Below are 24,850 nucleotides of genomic sequence, written 5' to 3'. Positions count from 1 at the left end.
CTCAAGGGCGGCCCGGCCCCGCGCGCCGCCGCCGCGGGTGGACGCTGTCCTGACACAGGATGATGCTCCGGAGCTCGGCCATCATCTCCTGACACACGGACACCTAGGGGACGGACAAGGGGGGGGGTGTCACAGGCGGCCTGGGTCCCCACGGGGGTCCCCCCCGCCCATGATGAGGGACAGGGCCTGGAATCCCGGCCTGCAAGCTCACCCTGGACCCCAAAGACGACCTCACCGCCACCTCCGCCAGCTCAGTGGCTGGGGTCTGAGGAAGAAGCTCCCTTGTGTCCACCAACCACCCGCTTTCACCCAAAGGTTAAATCATTTTAAAATCAAAACATTTTTGGGGGGTTGGGTAATACTGGGGTTTGAACTCAGGGTCCTGTGCTTTGCTTATGGGGCCTGAGCTATACCACTGGATGGACAGCTCTCGGTCCCTCTAGCTGAGTTCTGGAAGGGAGTCTTGAGCGTTGTGCCCCTGGTCAGCTTTCAATGGTTTTCTGACGGTTAGAGATGGGGTCACAGGCCTGAGCTACCGCCGCCCACCCGCCGCCCACCCCCTCAGCTCTTGGCTCTGTGAGTGAGCTGGCTATGGCTGGGGATGATGCGTTCTTTTACTAAAACAAGGGCCACCACCCCACTCTTATTTATTTTGCTGGTCCTGGGGTTTGAACTGAGGGCTTCGGCTCGCTCCCTGAGCCTCTTTTTGTGCTCAAGGCTAGCCCTCTACCACTTGAACCTCAGCACCACTTCCCACTTTTTCTCAATAGTTTACCTGAGATAAAGAATCGATCCTCAGATCTCAACTTTCTGAGTAGCTGGGATTATAGGTGTGAGCCACCAACATCCAACTCACCACTATTCCTAAATCCACAATCACCTAAGGTAAAATGCTTGGCTCAAGTCATGTATCCAACCAAATATTTTAGATTTTAGGAATGTAATCAAATGCACCAAGGTGTACCACACCCAGTGCTGTCTTGGGCAAACTCTACATTCAAGCCCTATGCTATTTCTATAGGAAAATGTGTGTGTGTGTGTGTGTGTGTGCATTCACATTGTTATTTCTACAGGAAAATGTGTGTGTGTATACACTGAATGAGGCAAAAGACCATGAATGCTCATCAAGTTTTTGTGGCTCCATGCATTTACATCAAACTCACAAAGAACTTGGAATCTTCCAAGCTGTGTGGCTTTGAGGACTATAGGTGAAGAACCATGGGCCTGCATCACTATTAATTACAATTATAGCTCTCTCACAGGTGTGCAGGTGGTGCCTCAGACAGGCTCTACATCTTGGGAATAATTGAGCAGTAAATTGCTGGCTGAGACTTTGAACTTCTGTCTATGAAACTCCAAAGCCCAGAAACCTTCTTATGAGTTCTCATCCCTGAGCTGAAAAGGAAACTCTCCAGATCCATAACAAAAGACACTTCTTGTTCTTCTATGCTCTCTCCCCTCTCAAGTGCAGTATCTTGAAGAGACTTAATGGAAGGACTGAGGTCAGATTCTCCATTAGTAACGTGACACACACACACACACGCACGCACACACACGCACACACACACACGCGCACACACACACGCACGCACACACACACGCACACACACACAGACACACACACAGACACACGCACACACACACACACGCACACACACGCACGCACGCACACACGCACGCACACACACACACGCACGCACGCACGCACGCACACACACACGCGTGCGCTTCTGTACAGTTTTGTTGTACACAGAACATTTTCACATGTGTATTTGCTGGGCTGTATCAAGAAGAATCTAGAAGCCTGTGAGGTTGGCACCCTTTCAGGGTATGCACGGTCAATACGTGATAGAACATCGCTCAGGTCTCCTCCTCTGGGGTGGGGAGGGGGGGTTTCTCTCCATGGCTCTGTACCAGGTACCATCCTTGGGGAGTCCACAGGTCCTGCCTGAAATACCTCCAGAGCCTGTGGATGTAACCCAATTGTCAGCACGACACACCCTTTGGAACTTACCTCAGTTGCTTCTGAGTGTCTAAGAGTCCACAAAAACTCCAACATAGCCATAAAAATGGCCACAATTAAGCCACAGATAAGAACCACAAAGATTCCACCAATATTCTCCATTCCCAGACCTGTAAGAGAATAAATACAAATGAACATTAGAGTAGGAAGACATCAGTTAGCAACAAGGCAAATGCCACAGCTCACAGCTTGAGTCTTGTAGATTGTCTAGACTCCCTTTCTTGGAAGAGATTTTGTTATTCATGTTAAAACAAAATAAAATGGGTGTTTGGAGCAATATGGGAGGCAGGGAGGAAGTTCTAGATATTGTAAGATAATATCTGGGTATGGGAAGCAGCAATCAGCCTGCGAAACAGGCCCAGGCCAATCCTGAAGGAGGCTTTAGTGACAGGACATCAAAATATCCATGAATTCTAAAATCGTTTATCAATGTTCTTAACATTGAGCTTCTATGATGTAAAGCAACTGTTCTGACTCACCACGGATAGAACACATTATACTTCAGAGGGTCAACGTGTTACAGGCTGAGCATCCCTGAGCTGAAAATCCAAAATCTAAAACTTTTTCAGCATGAATTTAGTGCCCCAAAAGTTTCTGACTTAGGAACATTTCATGTTTAATTAGAAAACATTTTTTTTTAAATAACAAACTTAAAAAAAACTCTCACTAGACTGATTTTCAACCATGGTTCCCATTGCATTGGCCGGAAGCTTGCTAGAAATAGAAATTCCAGGTAACCAGACCCCTTTCTCAGGCATTTGAGAAACCAGACTTTAGAGGACGTGTCCTGACACGTGACATGTTGATTCCACAAGGACCACAATCATAACTCAGATGGCGCCTTTTATCTAGGAAAATGGTGACGCCCCCTGCAAGATGGCAATCTCCCACATCCCAAGGCTGGCCTGGTCATCAAAGAACATGGTGCTATGTGATTGTCCAGCCAACTTCACACCAGATGCATCCCAGTGAGGACCAGAAATCAAATGCTACCTTCCACACCTAGGAAAACTGGAAAAATAGCTCCGCCTGGCCATTTTTCTCTCACAAATCCCCAAGTGATTTAAAATAATACAGCTTGAGAGACGTGCCAGCTTCTCTGAGAATCTGCTGACAATGGTTCCAAGAGTTCACACGATAAATTCATTTTTACACAGGCCATATGTTCTGGTTTGCAGTCCCATACGTACGGTCAACTCTTGTGCCTTGAGCAAATAAATGCAGGTGCTCCTACTTTGAATAATCCAAGGGGCTCATTCTCAAGAGGAAGATCCTTTGGGTTTTTGAGCCCATTTCTCAGTCACCAGGGCCAGTTGGATAAAAGAGTCGTTGATCGTGGGAGCATGTCTTGGAACCCAAGAGGTTTGTAGGCCGGTGCTACCTCCAATGGGTTAGGGGGGGTAAGAAAGGAGGGAGAAGGGTATGTCCTAGGAGGACCCGTCTTTCCAGCTAGCCTTTGCAGTGGTAAAGGGTGCCGCCTACTCAGGTGTTGGGAGACCCCGGACTCCCCATCCCTGGGGTGGCTCTCCATCAGATGGAAGAAAGAATAGGAGTCCCTCAAAGGACATCCCCGTTTGTTTCTGGAGACGGTGTTCTTCCCGCCCTCTGGCACCCTGTCACTTCGGCTGTTGCTGTGTCCCCTGCCTCCTCTCTATCACTTGCCACCCATCTTTCCCTCCCACGTGGCTCTTTCCACTCATGTCTCTCCTTTCTTAGGAAAAAAAGAAAAACTCCCTTTCTGTCTAATCAACATCTTTCTTTCTTCCATGGGCCAGATTTTTGGGAAGACCTGTCTACATCAGAAGCTCTTTAAGACATTCTGAAAGTCCTTTCAATGCGTATCCTGGAAGAGCCTTTCCCACGCAGAAGCAGGTAGAAGAAAATGTGTCTACATCTTGGGTAAAACTCCAGTTTCGAAATGTTGTTTCTCTATATTACTGAATGGCAAGAAATAGTTAATCATAGATAGCCCTTGGCTGTGATTTCTCAGCAATCACCGTGCATACCAGGGAATGCTTGCAAAATGAGAAAAACCTGACCCCACCCCCACAAATGTTTCTAAATGTGATAACATTTTTATGAATATTAAATTTAAAAATTAATGAAGTTGAAACAATGTTCCATTTTGGAGATATTTAATTAAACATGTCTTAATTTAATTTTGCAGGTTTCCTTTTGCATTTGGAAGCCAATCTCTTCCCCCGCCCCCCACCCCAAGGCCCACCTCACATAGAATTACGGATGCCCAACAAAGCTTTTAGGCTCACGATGCTCTGTCTTCTCTACCTGATGGGAGAAAATGACTCTGTGCTGCTGAACATACTTTTTGCTTTTCCCATTCTTTTCTCATCCCATACAATTTTGTCTTCACTGCTAAAACCACTCATACCATTTAGATTCTAATCTTCTTGGAAATTTCCTCATCCTGATCTCATATAACCTTTTGAGCAGTGGACTCCATCAACCCTGTCTCCTTTTTGGCTTTTTAGAAACCCCCTGAGCGTGGTTCTCTTCTACTCTTACCAATCTCCTTTGATCACTTTGGGAACATTTCTATCCTCATTTTCCTGCATTTGGTCTCCTGCTTTTCCCCAGGCACTTGACGATTACCAAGTCCTGCTGATTTTACCTCTTAAGCAATTTTAGACTTTTTACCCTTGTCCCCTTCCATCCGAGCACTTCCTTACTTCATCTCTGGTTGGCTATTATAGCAGCCTTGGAAATAATTTTCCTGCTTAGAGCTATTTCCTCCTCACCTCTACCCTCCACGCAGCCACCCAGAATGCTCTTTAAGAAATGTAAAAATCTGATGGGGGCATTTCTGTAATCCCAGCTAGTTGGGAGGCAGAGGCCAGCCACGGAAAGATTGTCAGGCCCATCTGACAAATAAATAAAGCAAAAAAGGGCTAGGGGTGTGACTCAGCGGTAGAGTGCCTGTCTAGCAAATGCAAAGCACTGAGCTCAGACCCCCACTACTGTAAAAACAAAAACAAATCCAAAAGACGGCACTGCAGGTGTGGAGGCCTGCATTATCAAGAGCTCTCGTTCCATATTGTGATTAGGTATTCATTCCTGCACTAACTTTCATTCTGGACAGTGGTAAAACCCAACAGCCTACATGGAGGACTCCAGGCAGATGCCACCGGGATCCCCCACACCAGATGGGACAGAGGTGCCGAGAAGAAAGGGACCTGTGACCTTGCCGGGGTGACTGATTTGGTCATTCCTGGAGGAGCTGAGAATTCTACAGAATGCTGGTAGGAGCCATAAGTCACTAAAGCAGCCCCAGGCATCGTCCCTGGCTTCCCGCCCTTCAGGACCAGCAGGTGAATCACGGGCACTGGCCCTAGCCTGCCCATTCCTGGCTGAGTGGCCTCGGTGTCCTAGGGGGGAAGCTTGTATACCATTCATGCCTTTAGTGAGTTATTGGAAAGTGGAACAAGAATAGATTGCTGGCAGAGTCGGAGTTGAGGAGCAGATGGATCGGGGAGTTGGAAGGGAGCGTTGGGGAGGGCAGCAGTTCTGTTTAGCACCATCATCAGTCATCCTCCGAGGAGCTGAATGCCTTCCCTAGCACACAGCCATCCATCAGAAGGGCCTTTGCCGTGGCCTCACCCCCCCCCCACTGCCTGCAGGGCCTCTGCGGCACTCACAGATGCCTCGGCACCTGCAAGAGGTACCCGAGGCCATGGAGTCATCTTCTCCCTTCACACCTCACAGGGGATCCCACGTAAGCCACTCCGACAGATGGCTTCAACTCTGGGGTTTTGTCCTGATACTTGAGTCTCTGCCTGCCCCTCATCGGTGCCTCAGCCAGCAGCCTGCAATGGCTGACAGAGAGCTGGGCTCGCCCGGCAAACCGCTGGCTGCGCACTCACTGATGATCTACAAATACAAATCATAGTCACCAGTGTCCTTTCCTGGCCTCAGCACCTCAGCAGGCCATGACAGCAGACAGGGGCTCCCTTTGGGAAGACACGAAGCTCCACACTGCCTTCTACTCTTCCTTTCGTTCTGAGTGGCTAAGAACCATTTCTAGGTTTCTTTTTGTACCCTTCCGTCGTAAAACCCTCCTGTAATTGGAGGCAGCACTACGGCCATCTGCCCCTGAGACACAGAAGGGAAGCTCCTTTTGAACAGAGGAGGCAGAGGCCACAAGAGTCACAAGGCAGGTGTAGAGAGAGCACGCAGATAGAGGGCGGGGCGTGATCCCAGCAAGAGACAGCATAAAATAACCTTGTGAAGTGAGTCCACACATCTTTACGGAGCTGCCATGAGCACTGCGCAAGGGGCTGAAGCTCTGGGTCATGATGACCCCTGAAGAGCATTTGGCAAGAGTATAAATTCCAAGACCCACGTTGCTTTCCAGTAATCCATCTCAGAACCACACGCCCATGCTCATACACAAGTGGCCCAGGCGCACAGAAAAATGCAATGACGACAAGCCGTGCTGAGGATTGTGAAACAGTAAGCTGCTGCCGCTCCCTCTCACAGTGACATCCACTGAAAAGAGCTCGCAGACTCTAGAGAGAGTTGTGAGAGATAAATGAGCACAGGATATAGAAAATAGAAGAGGAAACTGGGTCCAGCGACTCACAGCTGTCATCCTAGCTAATAGGGAGGTTCCGATCTGGAGGATCATGGTTCAAGGCTAGCCCAAATAGAAAAGTCCACAAGACTCCATCCCAAACAACAACAACAGCAAAAGGTTAGGCTAAGCTGGGCGCCAGTGGCTTGTAATCCTAGCTACTCAGGAGGCTGAGATCTGAGGATCTCGGTTCAAAGCCAGCCCAGGCAGGAAAGTCTGTGAGCCTCTTATCTCCAATAAACCGCCAGAAAATTTGAAGTGGTGCTGTGGCTCAAGTAGTAGAGTGCTAGTCTTGAGCTGAAGAGCTGAGGGACAGCGCCCAGGCCCAGAGTTCAAGCCTCACAATGAACAAAAAAAAGGTTAGGCTAGAGGCATGGCTCAGATGGTAGAATACTAGCAGAGCAAATGAGAGGGTCTGAGTTCAAACCCAGAATGGCCAAAAGTAAATTTAAAAGAAAAGAAGTGGGAGAAACAGGACAGTTGATACGATATTTTCAGTTTATCAAGATATAAGTTCTGGGAGCAGTACTTAACCATCTATCATAACACAAGTTCAAGTGTCTCCTGTAAAAAAAATACTTGACATGACAGTCATTTCTTCAAATCTCTATAAAGGAAACCCATTGTCCCCATTTTATAAAGAAACAGCAACTCAGAGAAATGAAGTTGCCCACGTTTCTGGCAAGTTTAGCTGAGATGTAGATCCCAGTGAGTCTGACCCTACAGCCCATGGTCTTCATAAATACGAAGCTAACCTGTAATGACCATTTACCACGACAAGACTCCTCACTGTTTGAACCCAATCCTTACAGTGCCCTCGGACATTTGCACTTCCTGGAACTACATTTTCCCACCAAGGAAAACGGAGGTGCAGAGAAATCAGCCAACTACCCGCTCGAGGTTCAATGACAGCATGACAAGTGGAAGTGTCCAGGTTCAGCCAGGTGCAGCCAGGGCTCCACCCCTCACACCACCCCTCCCTGTCTCTCAGTATCCCCATAGGCTGCAAGGATACCTTAAGGCTTAGGTTGCACCTGGCATCCTGAGGGACTGGATTCATTCCAGGAAAATCCCAGAGGAGGGACCGGGAAAGGGATTCGCCATGGGAGCTATACATTCCATGTATAAAACCCCCTTCTGTGTTGCGGAATGTATGTGGTCAAATGTCTGAATCTGTGATGGACTGACTTCACTTGGGCTGGGTCTGAAGTAGAGACGGGCTGTGGCCTTTATCATTACCGCCCTGCTCAGCCACTGACTCAGTGGGTCACCATTTACCTCGGTGTCTGATCAGGCTTCCCGGCAACCTCCCCTGCCGTGTCTCTGCCTCTCAGCAATCAATGTGATTTGATTAGAGCCAGGATCCCTCCAGAGTAACTCGGAGACATTATCCAACTCACACGTTCAGGTTTCCAGTCTGGTGCTCTCCAGAGAAACCAGAGAAGCCCGAAAGCCCAATCTAGGCCCCTTGAGAAGAAAGAGGAAAGCATCCCAGAGTCCTCCCCACGCTTGCTAAAATGGCTCACGCTTTCATTCCCACTGAGCTGGTCAGCACACTTCCTGTTCTCCCGGGGTTCCAAGGCAATGCCACTGGCCTGGTTTCCACTCCTGAGAGGGGCCCCACCCCGATTTTCACAGCCTGATGGAGGATTTTTGTGGCTTTGAAGCCCAATTGTGAGCTTGTGTTTTTTTAAGATAAAAGCATCTCACTTCTTTGGAGTTCACCCACTGTCTTTGTCTCGCAACCGCTCTTGCAAGCCTTCAGTAATCCTATCTCTTTGCGCTGGGGATGCCGAATCTGTGAGTGGCTAGGGAATATTTCCTTTTAGAGTTGCTGAGTGAGAAAATAAATAAATACGGGACTTTGAAAAGGCAGAGAAGAACGTGAAACAGCTCGGAACGGACCTGGCTCCTTCCGTAATCTCCAGCCTTCCACGCGACCTGCAATCTCATTACTCTGTGGCTCTATAAAGAAGCTCTGCCTGTGTGTGTGAAGGGGTTAAGAGGAGAGATGGAGCCAAGAGAGAATGCGTGGTTCTGACCATAGTCAAGGAAGGCCTGGCAAGAAGGCTCAAGCTAGGTGGCCTTAGCTGGGTGCTGCTGTCATACACATGTAATCCATACTACTTAGGAGGCTGAGAACTGAAGGATCTCAGCTCAAGGTCATCCCTGGTAGAAAAGGTCACTAGACTTTGTGTCCAAAGTAACCAGCAAAAATCAGGCCTGGAGGTGTGGCTCAAGTGACAGAACACCAATTTATCAGGCGTGAGGCGGAGTTCAAATCCCAGTACCACCACCACCACCACCACCACCACCACCACCACTACTACCACTTCCTCCTCCTCCTTACCCTCCCCTAAAGATGGGTGGCATCACCTCAATGTCAGGATTCCTCATTGGAATCAGTGATGCCTGGGTTGCAATTATTGGATTAGAAGTGGGGTTAGCACCAGTTCTTTTCCTTTGAAATCTTTTGCATTTTAATAGGATAACAAAGCAGACAGGGATTATGTGAGGCCCCCGAGTGTTGTCTCACACATTTTAATTGAAACCAAAGTGCCTATAGCCACTGTCGGTTTCCAAGGTCTCTGAAAAAATATCCCCCCAACTCTTCTTTACTTCCATCTTTCTCTGCTGGTTCCACATTCTTCTCCCTCCTGTAGGCACATGAAAAAGCCAAGGGGCTCAAAGGATAAAAAGAAGAGACCGCTGCGGAGCCACGTGAAAGCAGGTTCAAACTACTGCCCTCTATGCTATTTGAAGCACAAGGAAACAAGGCTTCCGTGGTTTGATTCCTGGTGGCCATTTAAAGACCTCAGAGAGGAGATCTTTCAGGTCACACCGGTCCTGTTTTCCCAAGTCTCTTGAGGAGTGAGTTATAGTTTAGATGGTTCACATGCCAGGCAGAAACGAAACAATGGCATCTTCCATCTTGGGCTAGTGCTTCTTGCTTGGCTTAAAAGAAGTCACAGGGACTCCTGCCTGGCCAGGAAGGCTTTCAGACTCTCTGAGTCACGTGTGCCTGGACTGTAGCCATGACGACACGGGCCGCCACACAGAACTGGCTCTAGCTGCTGTGGCTGGGCTGGCAGCCACGCCCTGGCTTTCGTGGTGGTTTGCTCTCAGCCCTTGTCTCTCACTCAGAGAGCTCAACCTCTTGTTCCGAAGGACAGCCGTGGAGGGGCAAGTGACGGGGTCAGGTTGGTCAGACCCAGGTGTCTTTCCAAACACGGGGACCTGGGCAGGATGACTTCCTCTGGCGCTGATTCCTTTTCATCTGCTGGTGTTCTTCTCTGTACCAGGGAACATTTGGTCCCCACGTGCGTGAGAGAGAAGCCGCCTGTTCACGCTGGCTGTGGCGTCTTCCCTGTTCCCCTGTCTGCCTTCTTCCTCCCTCCACCCTGAGACTGGCTGTCCCGTCAGCTTCTTTAAACCTCAATGGGATGGGAAAGGGTTTGGAAAGCTGACAACTGTAAACGCCAATAACTTCACTGTTCTATAAATGAACCACATTTCTCACCTCAAGCTTCCATTTCCACCTGACTGCCAAACACAAAGACTTCTTCATCACTGCAGGCTTTGAGTCAGTTAAATACAGTGTTTTCTCTAGTTCTTGCCTTCCCCCCGGGTGTACTCTGGACCTGCTTCATAGCACAGGGGTGAGGGGAGATGTCCGACCTCCACTTGATTACACTTAGCTTCCAGCGCCCTTGTCTGGTGCCTTCCGCTGGGCCCGGTCTTTCCTGAATGCCCAGGCACCACGCTAAGTCCCACTCCACTTGACAGGTCATTTATTTCTGGGGTCTGTCACACTCCAGACACAAGCAAAACATTGTCTGCGTAACTCCTGTAACTCCCCGCGAAATCTAAGAGTGACACCTGCCCCAGGCTCCCATACAGGGTCCCTCTGAGGGCCTGTCTGCTTCCCAGCCCTCCCGCCACCTCACCCCCTCCGCATTGCCCTCTTGAGCAAGAGGCTGACCTTGGAAAATAACTCCCCAGCAGACAGCTGCCAGACTGAAGCTACCCCAGAGGCGGGAAGTACAGCAAGGCTCATTTTCAGAGGACAGAGCAGTCGTGGTGGTAATGCCTTCCACGCTCACAGTGGGCTGTGTGCTAGTCCACACCACCTTCCCCTCAACACCTTACAGACAAAGCAGCCAGAGCTCAGCAGTCCACAGTCCTAAGCTCACAGAGAAGCAATGGGCAGAGCCGAGGTTCACATGGGATCTGCCCATCTGCCTGTGTTGACGAATGGGCACACGCTGGTAATGTGGTCTTTATTATAGCATGTGGCTTCCTGTACGCTACAAATGACTTGCTCCTTAGATTCTCATTCTTGAGCCTTCTCCTTTACCAGATAGAGATCCACATACAGACACTTAGAAACACACAGTGGCTTATTCACTCTCTCACTGGGGAAAATCATTCATGCTGAGCGAAAGACAAGCACATGCCAGCCCTCACTCTGCTCCCAACCTCCTTCTTCGGGGAGGATACACACAGCCAAATTTGTTGCATATTTTAGCAAGTCTTTAGGTAGATTGCTAGGGTGATCATATGATTTACTGTCCAAACCAGGATACTTGAGAAAAACAGGTGTCTAAAAATAAGCAACAGAGACTCAACCGATCTACAGTGGCTATAACCAGTGCAAGCCAACATACACGTTCCCCTCCCCACCAGAAAATGCTGGGGGCTCTCCAGCCCTCACCCGCTTTGCTGTATATGTATACAGCTGCTCTCCATTAAACCCAATAGAGTGAGCATTCATTCATGCAATCAAATGTCCATGGGCTGGCCCTCTGGATTGTATTCTGAGAAAAATGGGAAGCCACTAGAAGGCTCGTCCAGGGGAGTGCTTCAATCCAATTTGCATTTTCAAACAGAATCACCCTGATCGCTAGTGGAGAATTCACTAGTTGAGATACAAGAGTGGGAAAAGCCGATGGGGCTATGGCACCTGTCCAGGTGGGAGAACATGGGATCCGGGCTGGGGTAGAGATGAGAAGGGGAAGATTCAGGAACCAGGGGTGGGGGAGCACCTCTAGGAGGTATGTACCCGGGGGTGCTCGGTGCCTACAGCACACAAGATGTCGATGGCACCAGCCCCACGCAGCCCTAGGCCCCGTGTCCTTCAAGGCTCTTTGCTGGGTGTTCTGGAAGTCGTTGTCTGGAATTTGGACAGGGAAGCAGCCCCCCTCACCTGATGCAGGCTCACCTTTAGCTCTGTGGTCTTCCTCCTTGGGACACTTTCCCCCTTCCCACCATTTGCGTTTCAGGATTTCCAGGCGGTTGTTCTCCTGCAGCTGAAGGATGGCCAGGTCAAACTCGTCCCGGAAAACTGAGCCTGCAGGGGTCACAGGAGAGCCCAAGACAGGATGTGAGTCTCCTTCTGGCCATTCTGCCTGCCTTGCCCTGGGGAAGGGGCCCAAGGTGGCTGTGGGGCCTCCCCCCAGACGGCTGTGGTCCCCCACCTACCCCGTCACCTCCTTTGCAGACAGCAGGCCCAGCTTTGCTCAGGTTTCTCAGTTCTCCTCCCCTCCCCTGCCAGACACATTGACTGCATGCCCAGCCCACCGCCAGACACCCCAGCCCGGGACAAACGATGCCTCTTCAGGTATGTCACCCCCTCCCTCCCTTTCCAGATACCCCTACTTTCTAAATTAAAAAGGGGGCCCATTCCACCAACGCAACATGCCCATCATCACTTGGAAGCTGGGGGCAGAGCTGCCCACCCACCCCCAGGAGGCCACGGCTTCTGTTTCTCTGACATGAACCACCCAGTCAACTGTCCAATGTCCACTTCAATGATTTGTCAGGCCCTTGCAGCAGTCACTACATTACACCAGACAATGCAGAACAGAGGCCTCTTCTTATGGCCGGGCATGGTGGCTGCTAGGTGCCACTTAATTGGAAGCTGGTTCCAGGCAAAAAAGTATAAGACCCTATCTAAAGAAGAACTAAAGAAGCCAGCCACAGGCCCTGGTGGTTCACCTGAAATTTTAGCTACTTGGTAGGCTGAAAATGAAAGGATTTCTGTTAGAGGCCAGCTTGGGCAGAAAAAGCTTTTGATGCTCCTTAACTGAGAGCTCTGAGGAGCAGTGTGCACCTGTCACTACCCCCCCCCCCCGCCCACACAAGCTGCACAGGAAGCTGAGATCAGAAGATCTCAGTTCCAGGCCAGCCTGGGCAGAAAAGCTCTTGAGCCTCTGCTTCCACAGAGGGAAGCTGGGCATGGTGGTTCAAGCCTGTGGGCCCACCAGCTAACAGGGAAGCTAACAGGTCGATAGCTCAGGTACTGGGCAGGAAGCAAGAAAACTATCCTAAAATTAACCAGCCAAACACAGGGCTAGAGGTGCGGCTCACTGGTATCAAGCTAGCCTCAAGTATGACGCCTTGAGTTGAAACTCCAGATGCCAACATTAAAAGGGCAAAAAATACAAGAGGTGGGGGATGTGGCTCAAGCGGTAGAGCACCTGCCTAGTGAGTGCAAGGCTAAAAGTTCAAACCGCAGGACTGTCAACAGAGAACGGAAGTTTCCACTCATATATGTGGATGGAGCTACCCCGTCCTGGTAGCCGAGTTAAGCAGAGCCCGCTCCCTGTCTGTCGCCCGTGCCCCCACTTGCCCTCCCTCTTCTAACAGAAGGCTTTTCTCTGTTCAGTATGATTTGTTTTTGAATTTTTCTGATGGCGTGCGGTCAAGGGGCTTTCGTTCTGGAATTAAGGTTTAATCACAAAAACAGGCTTAAGTGAAACTGGGGAACGCTCCATGCCCCACAGCAGGCTGAGGTCTGAGATCACTGAGAAACGGCTGCCAAGATGCTGGAAAACAACTCAGCTGCCCGTTGGTTTCCTTGCCCAAGCTCCATGAAGGTCTGGGGCAGGAGATGCCTCGGAGCGACAGGGGCTGCGGTGGAGGAGTCTGGCAGAAGCTTGGAACGAACCAAGTGTTATTTCGAGTGCTTCTCGCATTTGAACGGGATCATCTGGGGATTTTGTTGAACTGCATGTTCTGTTCCGATACGTTTGGGGCAGGGCCTGAGATCCTGTGTTTCTAACAAGGCTGTAGACTCGCACAATAGAGCCTCCCTCCTACAACAACAACAACAACTACTACTACTATTACCACACACACACACACACACACACTGCCAGGCACGTGGACCCACATGCTCGCCAGGCCCGCAGCACGGATGCGCGTGCTCGCAAGCAGGCTCAGGGGAAGCAGGTGCCCAGCGTGCACCTGCGGCAAATGAATGGATTTATGAGCAAATTGCTCTACAGATGTGGTTAGGTGTTAGCCTAAAGAACATTGCAGATTTAGAGATGAGAGTCTGGCTCAGCAAGGCATGGCAAGCAGTTTCAAGGCACTTTCAATTCAAGCTCACAGCACATCAGCGGCTGCATGAAAGGCTACTCTGCCCACTCCGGCTTTCTAAGCTCCTAAACCACCTGATAAAATTCCCATCTTTCCCTTATTCAGTTTCTCTTCATTTTCCGGTGTCCAACCACATTGTTCATTCTGCATTTATGTCCTTCCCTCTTACTTAGGAATGATACACATGCATAACCTCAGGGCACTGTACTGTGCTGTGCAGCAATCTTCCCAGCCTCTCATGGGAACCTGGAGCAGCTCACAGCACCTTTTCCCACCCATCCTGTCCCATCTAGCGGCAGGCCCCATGTGAACCAGGGCCAAATTGGATTTGGAGACAGGCACCCCAGGGACAGGCCAGCCTCTCTAGTTGGCAACCTACCTGCTGTGAATCTCAGTCCTGCCATCTACTGAGGGGAGCCATAAGTGAGATATCACATGTGCAAACAGTATTATGCCAGATACAAGCCACATGGATTTCTCCCTGCTTTCCTTGGTTATTGATGGAAGTTTCTAGAATTGCGCTCTCTCTCTCTCTCTCTCTCTCTCTCTCTCTCTCACACACACACAGTTTCTAGAATTGGTCTAATACACACACATATACATATATATAGAGAGAGTCAAGTTCCTCATGAAAACTTTTGAAGCCCTTGACATTTAGGTTAAATTTATTTAATCACTGGACTATCACCAAGGTATGCCCTAAGTTCATTTCACGGTTCACTCCTCCATGTTAAAAGGAAATGTCAGCCAATGAGAACCAAGGAGCCCATATCTGTTGCCCATAAACTGTAACCGACATTGATGAAATATGACAGTAAATAGAGGATATGCAGGTTTACGAGTAGGCTGAACAAGGTCTCTGATTTACAAAATTGCTAGTGTCAGAATCTACAGAGTTTGGGGATGACTCCTAGGATTGCCTGTATATTCATGTGCTTGGCTTCTGATCAGCATTGAAGAAATCACCTGCTCAACAGCATTAGGGGGTTATGGGCAGGGCGATTGTGGAACTCAAGGTCTACAACCTAGGGAAGGCTCCTGGGACAATAACCAGGCTGCATTAACACTAGGTCTGTCTGACTCTGTGGCTACGTTCACTGCACGCCACAGGTATAAATGAATCCTGCCATTTTCCTGTTTTTGATGTGATGGTACATTTTGGTTACTACTTATTTGCCTGTTTCTGAAGAGTCCAGCCATCCTGATTCCAGAGAGATTATAGTAAAGGATAGCCTGTTCCACTGCTACAACAAAATACCTCCAGCTGGACACTTTGTAAACAGCAATGGATTGGAGGCTGGGAAATCCTCCATCAAAGCTTCAAGAGGCTCAATGTCCAGTGTGGGTCCATGGAGCTCTCTATGTCCTTGTGTGAAGGACATAGAAATCTCTCTATTTTTGCAGAATTGGGGAGATTGAACTCAGGGGCCTAGCACTCACAAGGTGTTCTACTACTCAGGCCATACCTCCTGCCCCTGAATCCTGTAATGTGTAGAGCTTTGTGTTAGGGAAAGTGCATCTATCTGTGCTCTGATGACTTCAGTTCCTGCTGCTTCCCCTGTTGCCTTGCTTAAGGACACATGTATTCAAGCGTAACCCTCTCCGGTAGGGGCCCCCAATAGTGCACGTGTGGCAAAAGGCTGTATGTCAATACCATCTGGGGCACCTGTCTGGGACCATCCTTTTCTGCACTGATTAGTGTTGAGGTAGGATCTTGCCCCCCACCAAGGTACACATCTGAACTGTGATCCCCCTATTTTGTGCTTCCTGCCATCTGTGAGATGACAGGAGCATAACACTATGCCCAGCTCCTCCTGTTAAAATGGAGTCTTACAGACTCTCTTGCCTAGGCTGGCCCAGAACAGTGATCTTCCCAATCTCAACCTCCCAAATGCCTATAACTACAGGCGTGCCCTCAGTGGCACCAGCTGGGTCCCACCGCCATCTTGGCAGCCACTAATCCTGTCCCCCTCAGCTTCTGGTGGAAGCTTGCTCACCAATGGGAGGCTCAAGGTGTAAATGCCCATCAAAAAGCACAAGTGTGAAAAGCACACCTCTGTACCCTCCTGTAACAAAGGTGGATGGTGTCCAGTCAACACACCATCCACCAGTTTCCCAGGTGCCCAGTCAGCATGCCAACCGCGTTTCCAGCCATTCTCAATTACCCATGCTGACTGGCTTAGACAGATCAGTGAAACCCACAAACATCGTAAGCGCCATCTCCCATGATCATGGCAATACACTTTCCACTGGGGATGCTAACTACCAGTCACATTAATTCATTTGACAATAGCTATCTCTTCCCTCTGCCACTGCCAGTAAAGATATTAATCAACACAACAAAGGCCAAAAGAATGGAAGTAAGAGACCGAAGGGACCAAATCCCTAAAGTAACAGTCAAGGGTGCCAATGTGCATTTAAAAATTACAATTAAGTCCGGTGCTTGTGGCTCATGCCTGTAAACCTACCTACTCAAGAGACTAGACCAGGCAGGAAAGTCTGGGAGACTCTTAGATCCAATTAACCTCTAAAAAACCAAAAAATGGAGGTGTGGCTCAAGTGGTAGTATGCCAGCTTTGAGAGAAAAAGCCAAAGGATACTGCCCCCAGCTCTGAGTTTCAACACCAGTACCTGCTCTCTCTCTCTCTCACACACACACAAATTAGAATAGGGAATCAATTAAATAGCCAATCCACTAACTCTTAATACTTACAGGTTAAACCTGATTGCTATTAGTAGAAGTACATGGGTTAGTGTTTTTGTTAACCTTAAGCGTGCCAGCCTAAAGTCATGTGTTAAACTGGCTTGTAGACACAAGGGTTGTTGAATTCAATTCTGTGTCCAGTGGTTTTAAGGACCCTAGGCCTGCCTGGACCTGGACGGCAGCTACCCCGGGAGGCTGCTCCTCTCCTGCATACCGACGGGCATGCCAATCCCATAACCCTTGGTGTCCAGCAGGTCCCCGATCTGCGTGAGGTTGCAGTTCCGCTGCCGGTAATACTCATTCATGGTGGACTCCAGAAGGAAGGCGTAGTTGGAATTCAGCACCCGGGCGATCCCCTCCTCCGTGCTCTTCACGAACACGCTTGGCTGCTTGGAGTACATGTAATTCCACATGCGTTGGTAGGTCTGGTAGCGGGAATTCTGGGGGAAGAAAAGACAGAAGCAGGGTTGGGAACACAGAGAGGAACTGCTGCCTTCAAGAGGGACGGAATCAAAGCCTTAAAGTGCTGGCCCTTCTGCCTCTCGACCACCACCGTCCTCCACTCCCTGGTCCCGTTATTGTCAAGGACTTTTTCCCCTTGAGTCATTGCTCAAGGTTTTTCCTGCCACTGATTCGTGGCAGAGGAGGATCTTGACTTGTGTCTTGTGCAGGAGACCAAGAGACCACAGGAGCTCAAGGCCCTGTGGCTTCTGCCTACGGGTTGGTCTTCAAGGGTCAACTTCCATTTTCTGGTACAAGGATTGGTCCTGGTTGTATCTCTCCATTGTCCCTCAGCGTGGGGCAGTGAGCTCAGACTCGTTCAGGATTTATACAGCCATGCCACCTGAGGAAGCAGGGCAGCTGTTTTCTATCTACCTTAAACCCAAAACAGCCACATATTGGATGCTGGCTTTAGCTTTATCAATAGCAAGACAATTCCCCGGAGCCTGTCCAGACTCCATGTTTACGTGAAACTCTCCCTGGTCTCTGTGTCTACCAGCGTGGAGACTTGTATGGAAAACAGAAAGCTGAAGGCCTTGGGCTTGCTTTATGTAGAAATCAGCTGCTTGGATATTAGGTTGGTTAGACACCGAAGAGCCCCAAGGGAAATCTACTTCCCTAGAAATCTTGGAGCATATGAAAACTACGATTCTGTGTGGCCTAGTTCTGTCAGCCTTGGTGATCAATCAGCTTGTCTGACAGAGACTTCTCTATTGTGGCAGGGCCTTCTCCTGAGCTTTGCAAGGAAATCCCCAAAAAGCCAAAGCATTGCTATTTCAGATCTATCAGCCTGAAATGGATCATACCAGGTCCTATTATCTACTGTTTTGCTAACCTCAGCCATTTGTGTATCAGTTTAACCCCATGTTGTCTAGGTACTATCTATAACATTGAACTCACCACTTGAGATCTAAATGTGCATGGTAGCCCCTTCTTATGAAGTAATGGAAATAAAACTACAGGTTTGGTTCCCAAGGAATGCACGCATATATCCAAATGCACATAAAATAAACATGTAATTATTGCACTCAAAAGGAGAGTCCTACCATGATAAACCTAAAGTCATCTCGAGGACCAACAATTGTTCATGTACGGGACAAGCTGAAGGTAACCGGAAGTGGTTTAGGGACCTCCTACTGGGGCTATTCGATGGCGCAGGAGGAGACTGTAGCCCCACTTGTGTCTCTAAACTAGATGCTCAAAGGAGAGGATGAGATGAGGAACGATGTTTTTATCTCCAGTGGACAAACATCTTGACTCCGTTCCACCCCCACCCCCATGTCGGTGAGCAGCCACATGGGTTTACTTGGAAGAAAGTCATGCTGGAGCCTCCGTGAATGGTGCCGTACTCAATGGCGGTCTGGTCAGCCAGGTCATCCACCGACTCGATGGGCACGTCCATGCGCTGCACGGTCAGGAAGGCAGCCAGGTTGGCCGTGTAGGATGAGATGATGATCAGTGTGAAGGCCCACCTGGTCAGGAAAGACCGGGAAGTCATCACTGCCCTGGCACTGCCCCCACTGTCCTGGCCCCCAAATCCAGTCCCACCGAGACAGAGGAGAAACCAGTGCCTCTCTCCCGAGGGAGTGTACGATGTCAAGAGAAATGAATCGAGTTCGTGAAGGTTGCCCAAAAAGAAGACCACTGGTTCCCCTGTTTCAATTTCTGAAAGGAAGTCACTGTTGGTTGTTATTTCAAAGATGTGTGGTCCACACACAGGACACAGTCTGAGGGACCATGGAAATGAGCTGGTGAAGGAGCTAAGGGTACCAGCCAGAGGGCTCTGTTCAGAGCTGGAGCCGGGCCTACTGCCCTGCCTCCTGGTGCTTACGCCAACATTCGGATGCACGTGGCCACATACTAAGTCCTGCCACGAACTACCTCCACAACCTTCCATGACCCCTATCACTCAGCGAGGCCAATCTCCTATCCTGATTTGATGGTGAGGGAACTGAGGCCCGGAGAAAAACAATGATTTGCCAGGAAACGCATTGGTGAATTTTTCTTGCAGAACTAGTTCTACAGATCTTAATGGCACAAAGTCTCGCATGAAAACAGACTGCTTCACCATATCGTTGAACTGCTAACACGTTGGAATTTGAAAATACTCTTACAATGGCCATGTGGTCCCAGACTTGATCGCTTTATTAAGTTACTAGAACTCATCAAAAATTAGAATAAGTTTGCAATGCAGGAAGCATACAGGCTAAAGCCTTTAACAGGGTTTTTTTGTTTTGTTTTTTCACTTCGGTAGGTTAAGTAAGCTTTGCCCGCTAGGCCAACAGGATGGATATGTATCTCAATTCTTTCATGGATAAGAAGGTGGACAGATCTATGAGCAAATTATGAAGAAGAATCAGACTCTGATTCAGAGGGTCTGAATTCACAAGACAATGTCGTGACGTAGACAGACACGGCCAGCCGACGCATTGCGGCTGGCAGCCTCCAGGTGGAATTTGCCAAGTAGGAAGCCCTACTGTCCCTTTTGCCATGTCCCCAGGAACTCCTGCAGGCCTCCTTCATGGGAGTGAAGCAACAGCGGTATGCGTACCAGAGAGCCGGGGAGGTCCCGCTCTGCCTGAGAGGTCGTAGGCAAAGCCGCTCTTCTGTCTATAAATGGGAATCGTGTTTGCTCTGCTTCGCTTCACGCTTGTGAGGTGTGTAGATCAACCCTAACTCAAAGACTGAAGCACCGTTTTTCCTTTTCCTTTAGTTTCAACCAACTGAGGAGGAAACAGTGGGTCACGCTACTAAGCCCTAAACACATCGGAGTCCAAACCAACAGCTGATTTTTAATAGATGATCCCAAACTCTTACTTTGCAGACCTGCCTCTCGGGCTTTATATGCTTCCCCTGCCCCCATATTCTCCCATCAGGAAATGGAATGGATGCAGCACTTTCATGTTTCCAAACAGCTTTCCCGCCCGCCGAATCATCTGCCCATCTCTGAGTGTATAGGAGTTTCTATTTTCCACACCTACTGGACAGTGAGCCAGGAGGCCAGGCCTCAAGTCCCACCCTCCTCCTCTAGGGACTTCCCAGTAGACTCACATTTGCATATATCTGCATATGCCTGCCAGCTGTTTGCAGGACAAGAAGTTGCCTTTGCTTTGCTGTGCAGTCAGGGCTAGCTCCCTTACCTCCTCTTTGCACTGACTCTGCAGAGCAGGGGGTAAAGTGGCCCCCAACTGTCTGAGCCGGCAGCCAGCCCCATACTCCTATGCTAGCTTGGTCTGTAAAAGGCTTTAGGGGCAGCTGGGCTGCTAAGTTCTCTGTCAATCAGCAGCCACAGTGGACTTCTTCAGGATCCCCCACGGTTCCCCATTCGGTCTGGTCCTGCTACCCCACCCCTTGCGGCCTGGTCGGGGGGGGGGGGGCTTACCAGACGCCGCTCACACAGCGGGTGGACAAGGCCCGGGGGGCGATGGTGGACCCCTGCTGCATGAAGCCGCCCACGGGAAACCAGAGGCTGTTGCCCAGGGAGTACTGGTTCACCAGGAGGTTGCATCGGCCCTGCGCGCACGGGTGCGGGCTGTACCACTCATAGGGCGTCAACCTGTGGGAGGAGAGGAGCAAGCTCCAGTGCTGAGAAGGCGGGCACAGGGAACAGAGGCCCGAGAGAGCGGAGGCCCCAGAGAGGAGGCAGCTCTCCTTCCGGGCCTCACCCAGCTGGCCTGGTGGCTGGGGCTTGCCTTTTTCCCAAGCAAAAAGAGAAGGGGAGGGTTGTTGAACCAAGTTGGTGGCATTTTTCTTTCACCAAAGGAACATTCTTCCCTAATGAATTCTTTTTTTTTTTTTTGTCTGTCGTGGGTCTTGAACTCTGGGCCTGGGCGCTGCCTCTCAGCTCTTCAGCTGAAGGCTAATGCTCTACCACTTGAGCCACAGCGCTACTTTTGGTTTTCTGGCAGTTAATGGGAGATAAGAGTCTCATGAACTTTCTTGCCCGGGCTGGCTTTGAATCTTGGATCCTCAGATCTCAGCCTCCTGAGTAGCTAGGATGACAGGCGTGAGCCACCAGCACCCAGCTACCCAATGCATTGTGATATGGACCTCCAACATCAAATCACTGGAGCCCCCTGACAGGAAGCAGAGAGGTTATGAGAAACTTAGGAAGTGACTTGTCTCTTGTCCCAAAGCCCTCAGACAGGGACTCCTAGGGCTTGAAAAGCCTTGTCCTCCTTCACAGTTCCCAACCTTCAGCCTTCAGCAGAATTACCAAGGAGGCTCCTCTGCGGGCCTCGGGGCTGGCCCCAGGGGACAGGGGCTGCCACTGCTTCCATTTCCTCTTTCAAATGAGTATGAGATTGGAATAGAGTGGGTCCAGATAAAGGGGTCTGGGGGCCGGGGGGGTGGCTCTGGCTGTCTCCCAAACCTCTGGGAGTTTCCAGGAGCCTTTGCATTCCTCCACTGTAGAACAGAATTATCCTGGGCTCAATATGGTTGAGTATGCTTGTGTGTACATGTGTGTGTGTGTATGTGTGTGTGAGTGTGCGTGAGGGAGAGATAATGAAGCGCTAAGATCCCTTTCCTGGCTGTAGAGGTGGATGGAGAACTATGCCCAGGGGCTGGAGTGAATTTCAGAGCCGTGGAGCCAGGCACATGCCGACAGCTTCCTGCAAGTGGTGGCAGACAGCACTGCGAAGTGGAGAGCGTAAGTGTCAGACAGCCTGCGAGCTCCGGCACCTCGCCAGCTGTCACTGACAACAGATCGTTGGCAGTGGCAATGCCTACGGGCCCCGGGGGGGGGGTAGGTGGCACCTCAGCCGCAAACGCAGAGCCGGAGAAGACTACCGGTTGGTGACCATGGCTGTTCTTTGCTGGGCGGCAGATGACGGTTTTGGATCTTGACCTCCATCTCTCTGGGAAGAGGTACCCACAGAGTGATTCAGCCCCACTGGGCAAGACAGGGGCTCACAGGGGGGTTAGTACCCTGAGAGTCACCGGGGCTCTGCCTCTGCTAAGTGGAGCATGTGTCCCTCCCCCATCCATGAAAACAACACACTGCCTGCAGAGAGAATGTGCTGGGGAGGGGAGCCCCGCCATCACTTGCAACCAAGTCCCCGCCAGACTTCTAGAAGCATTTCCTGAGCTGTTCTCTGCTCTCACCTAATGGGTGGTCCACTGCAGTAAGGTAAGGGATGTGAGGGAGCAGCATGGGAGCCACTAGGGCTGGTTCTGCTCCTGGAGAGGGAGTCAGCGATCCCAAAGCCCAGACTGGACCGATGGCCCGTAACAGGCTCAGAGACCAACAGCCATGGCCATCAATGGGAAGCCACAGGTTCAGGAGGCTCCTGGGCATCTCCCAGAGGGCTTGGGTCAGTCCCCAGCCTCTGGGGGACAGGGGAAGTGTATTCTCCACAGTCTGTCCTGACCATGTGTCTCAGCTCAACCCTGATCATCCAACACCCTTGCCACCTGCTCCCTCCACTGACGTTTTCAAACAGGACAGCTGTGTGTTCGGGGGCCGATCCTGGCTCTGCAGAAGAGCATTCTCCCTGGCCGGTGTCACCGCAGCCTCGGGTCCCACCCCGCCCCTCTGGATTTGCGGGCTCTGTTTCTTGTCATTCAGCATTTTGTGGCAGGTCCTGGCAAGGACTGCTTCCAGGGCAGCCAAATGCACAGTGCTTAATCAGAGTGATTTTCCTACCACTTCACTCTCTCCCCTCTTTCCCAAGGCTCCTACACAAATGATGGGGAGAGGGGGGGCAGGGAAGGTGGCTGGAGGGGGGGAGATGGAGACGGGCAAGGGGCAAGGGGCAGGGGTGCAGAAGCAAATTGAGACAAGTGTTCCTGTCTGGGTCATGCACATTAGGGATGGTACATGCAGCCAGATGGATGGGCAGTGTTAAGTCGACAGCTGGGCAGACAGCATTTCAGGTCCCGAGCTCCTCTCCCATCCCTCCCATTTGGCACCAAGGTCTTTTCAACTGCCCTCTCTTCCTCCCACCCCTGCCCCATGCAGTTCCCAGATGTGGACACGAGGTGGCGGTGTGAGGACAGGCACGGGGAGCAGAGAGTACCTAGCCACGAGGAAGAGGACGCAGCTGACAGCCAGATAGGCGAGAAGCATGAAGAGCCAGACGCCTGGAGAAAAGGGGTCCAGGAAGGAGAAATAGCCAGGTCTGCGACCCTAGAAATGGAAATGAAGACAAGATTCACCATACACTGTCAGTCAAAATGGCTTAGGGCAGGGCAGGGCATCTGGAGAGTATGGGTTTGGATCTAGATTTCTTTGGCTGATTGGGGATGAAGGTCTAGCGGGGGCTGCTCCGAACTCTGAGCTCACAGATTGGGTGGCGGACCATTTCCTAGGAGAGGGAGGTTTGCATCCGACAAGTGGAGCAGCCCTGTCTACCCCCGCTGCACCACGGTATTCTTGGGGCAGCATGGATGGGCTCTGGAGCATCTCTGAGCTCTGGGCATCTGACCTCGGCATCCCTCTTTGACCCCTGCATCTTTCTCACAAGCGTGCTAATGCCACAGGCATCTGGGATCTTTTCTTGCAAGGTCATCTCACACACAGTGAGGCGTCCTCAGCAGGCCTGGAAACAGGCTGGGAAGGCATCTTCTCTTAGGTTCGTTTTACCAATGGAATAAACAGAGTCCGAGGCAGTCAAGATGTTTCTTAGGTCACACAGCTGTCAAGTAGAAGACCTAGGACCCAAAGACTCATTGTCTTGACTCGAAGACCAAGGCCCAGCCCGGCCTCGCACGCGCGTGTGAGAACGCGGCCACAGACGTGCACCACCAGAGGATGGGGCCAGGGGCGGAGCCCGGATGCCAAGCGCCTACCCTCATTCACAGGAAAGCAAAGGGAATGAGCAGCACAGGTGAGGCATCTGCTCCATCTTTAGCTGTATGGTCTTGGGTAAGTCCCTGATCCTATCTAGCCACAATTGGAATTGGACTAGATCAGAAAAAATAAATCCCACGGGAGGTCTAAGGATCACAGAGCCCACAGACTGACTTCGTCTGTTGGCCAGTGTTTTGTAATAGTTCCCAGTATTGAACAATGAGGAGACTGCACAGGAAAATAAACACATCTAGCTTTGTAAATGACCGGGTGATCTGACACCCACAGAGTGGAGTGGCGGGCGCCATTGTAGATGCGGAGTGTTCTTCCCATCCCTGACCCAGGCCTCTGTCTTGTCCTTGGCTTGCCCTTTCCAAAGCCATGAAACTACTGGTCTGGATGGTGCCAAGGACCGCTCAGAGTGGAAAACACTACCATGTTATGGTCTCTGGATCCCAGGAGGTCCATGGAGGAGACTGGAAGTTGGTGTGAAGCTCAGGTATTCCACGGACAGGTAAGCCTTCAAGCTCATGATTCTATCCGTCATTGGAACAACTTACTATCAGTATCTAGGTATTTCATGCAAATACTAGAGAAAAAAAGCCAGTAATGGGAACCCCTTCTGCCAATGCTGCGCTAAACTGATCCAGTAGCAGATTTCATAGGAGGCGAGATGTGACACTGCCACTCCCAAGGCTGCACACGGAGCAGGTGGAGAGACACCGCTCTGCAGAGCCCTCTTGTGTCCACAGGGTCCCAGTCCTGGGTGGTTCCCCCTGCTCTTCTGGATGGCTTTCCATCCCTTCTCAAAGAATCCATTCCTCTCGCACCTGGGAAACGGATTTCCTTTCCCCCTCC

General features: G+C 50.5%; 1 protein-coding gene across 1 annotated transcript in view; it reads right to left on the bottom strand.

Annotated features, from left to right (window-relative positions):
* Window position 1: 1 nt before the first annotated feature.
* The window catches only part of Grik4 (glutamate receptor, ionotropic, kainate 4), a 214,486-nt gene continuing 189,637 nt past the window's right edge, over window positions 2-24,850 (bottom strand). Inside the window, exons 14-20 of the mRNA XM_013009509.1 lie at window positions 23,220-23,329; window positions 20,582-20,755; window positions 18,506-18,671; window positions 16,913-17,138; window positions 11,833-11,961; window positions 2,015-2,133; window positions 2-103 (exon numbers count right to left, since the gene is read on the bottom strand). Coding sequence (XP_012864963.1) covers window positions 2-103; window positions 2,015-2,133; window positions 11,833-11,961; window positions 16,913-17,138; window positions 18,506-18,671; window positions 20,582-20,755; window positions 23,220-23,329 — 1,026 coding nt within the window. The remainder of the gene's footprint in view (window positions 104-2,014; window positions 2,134-11,832; window positions 11,962-16,912; window positions 17,139-18,505; window positions 18,672-20,581; window positions 20,756-23,219; window positions 23,330-24,850) is intronic.

Source organism: Dipodomys ordii, unplaced genomic scaffold (assembly GCF_000151885.1).
Source record: "Dipodomys ordii isolate 6190 unplaced genomic scaffold, Dord_2.0 Scaffold10, whole genome shotgun sequence".
Lineage (NCBI taxonomy): Eukaryota > Metazoa > Chordata > Mammalia > Rodentia > Heteromyidae > Dipodomys > Dipodomys ordii.
This window is presented reverse-complemented; position numbering and strand designations above follow the sequence as displayed.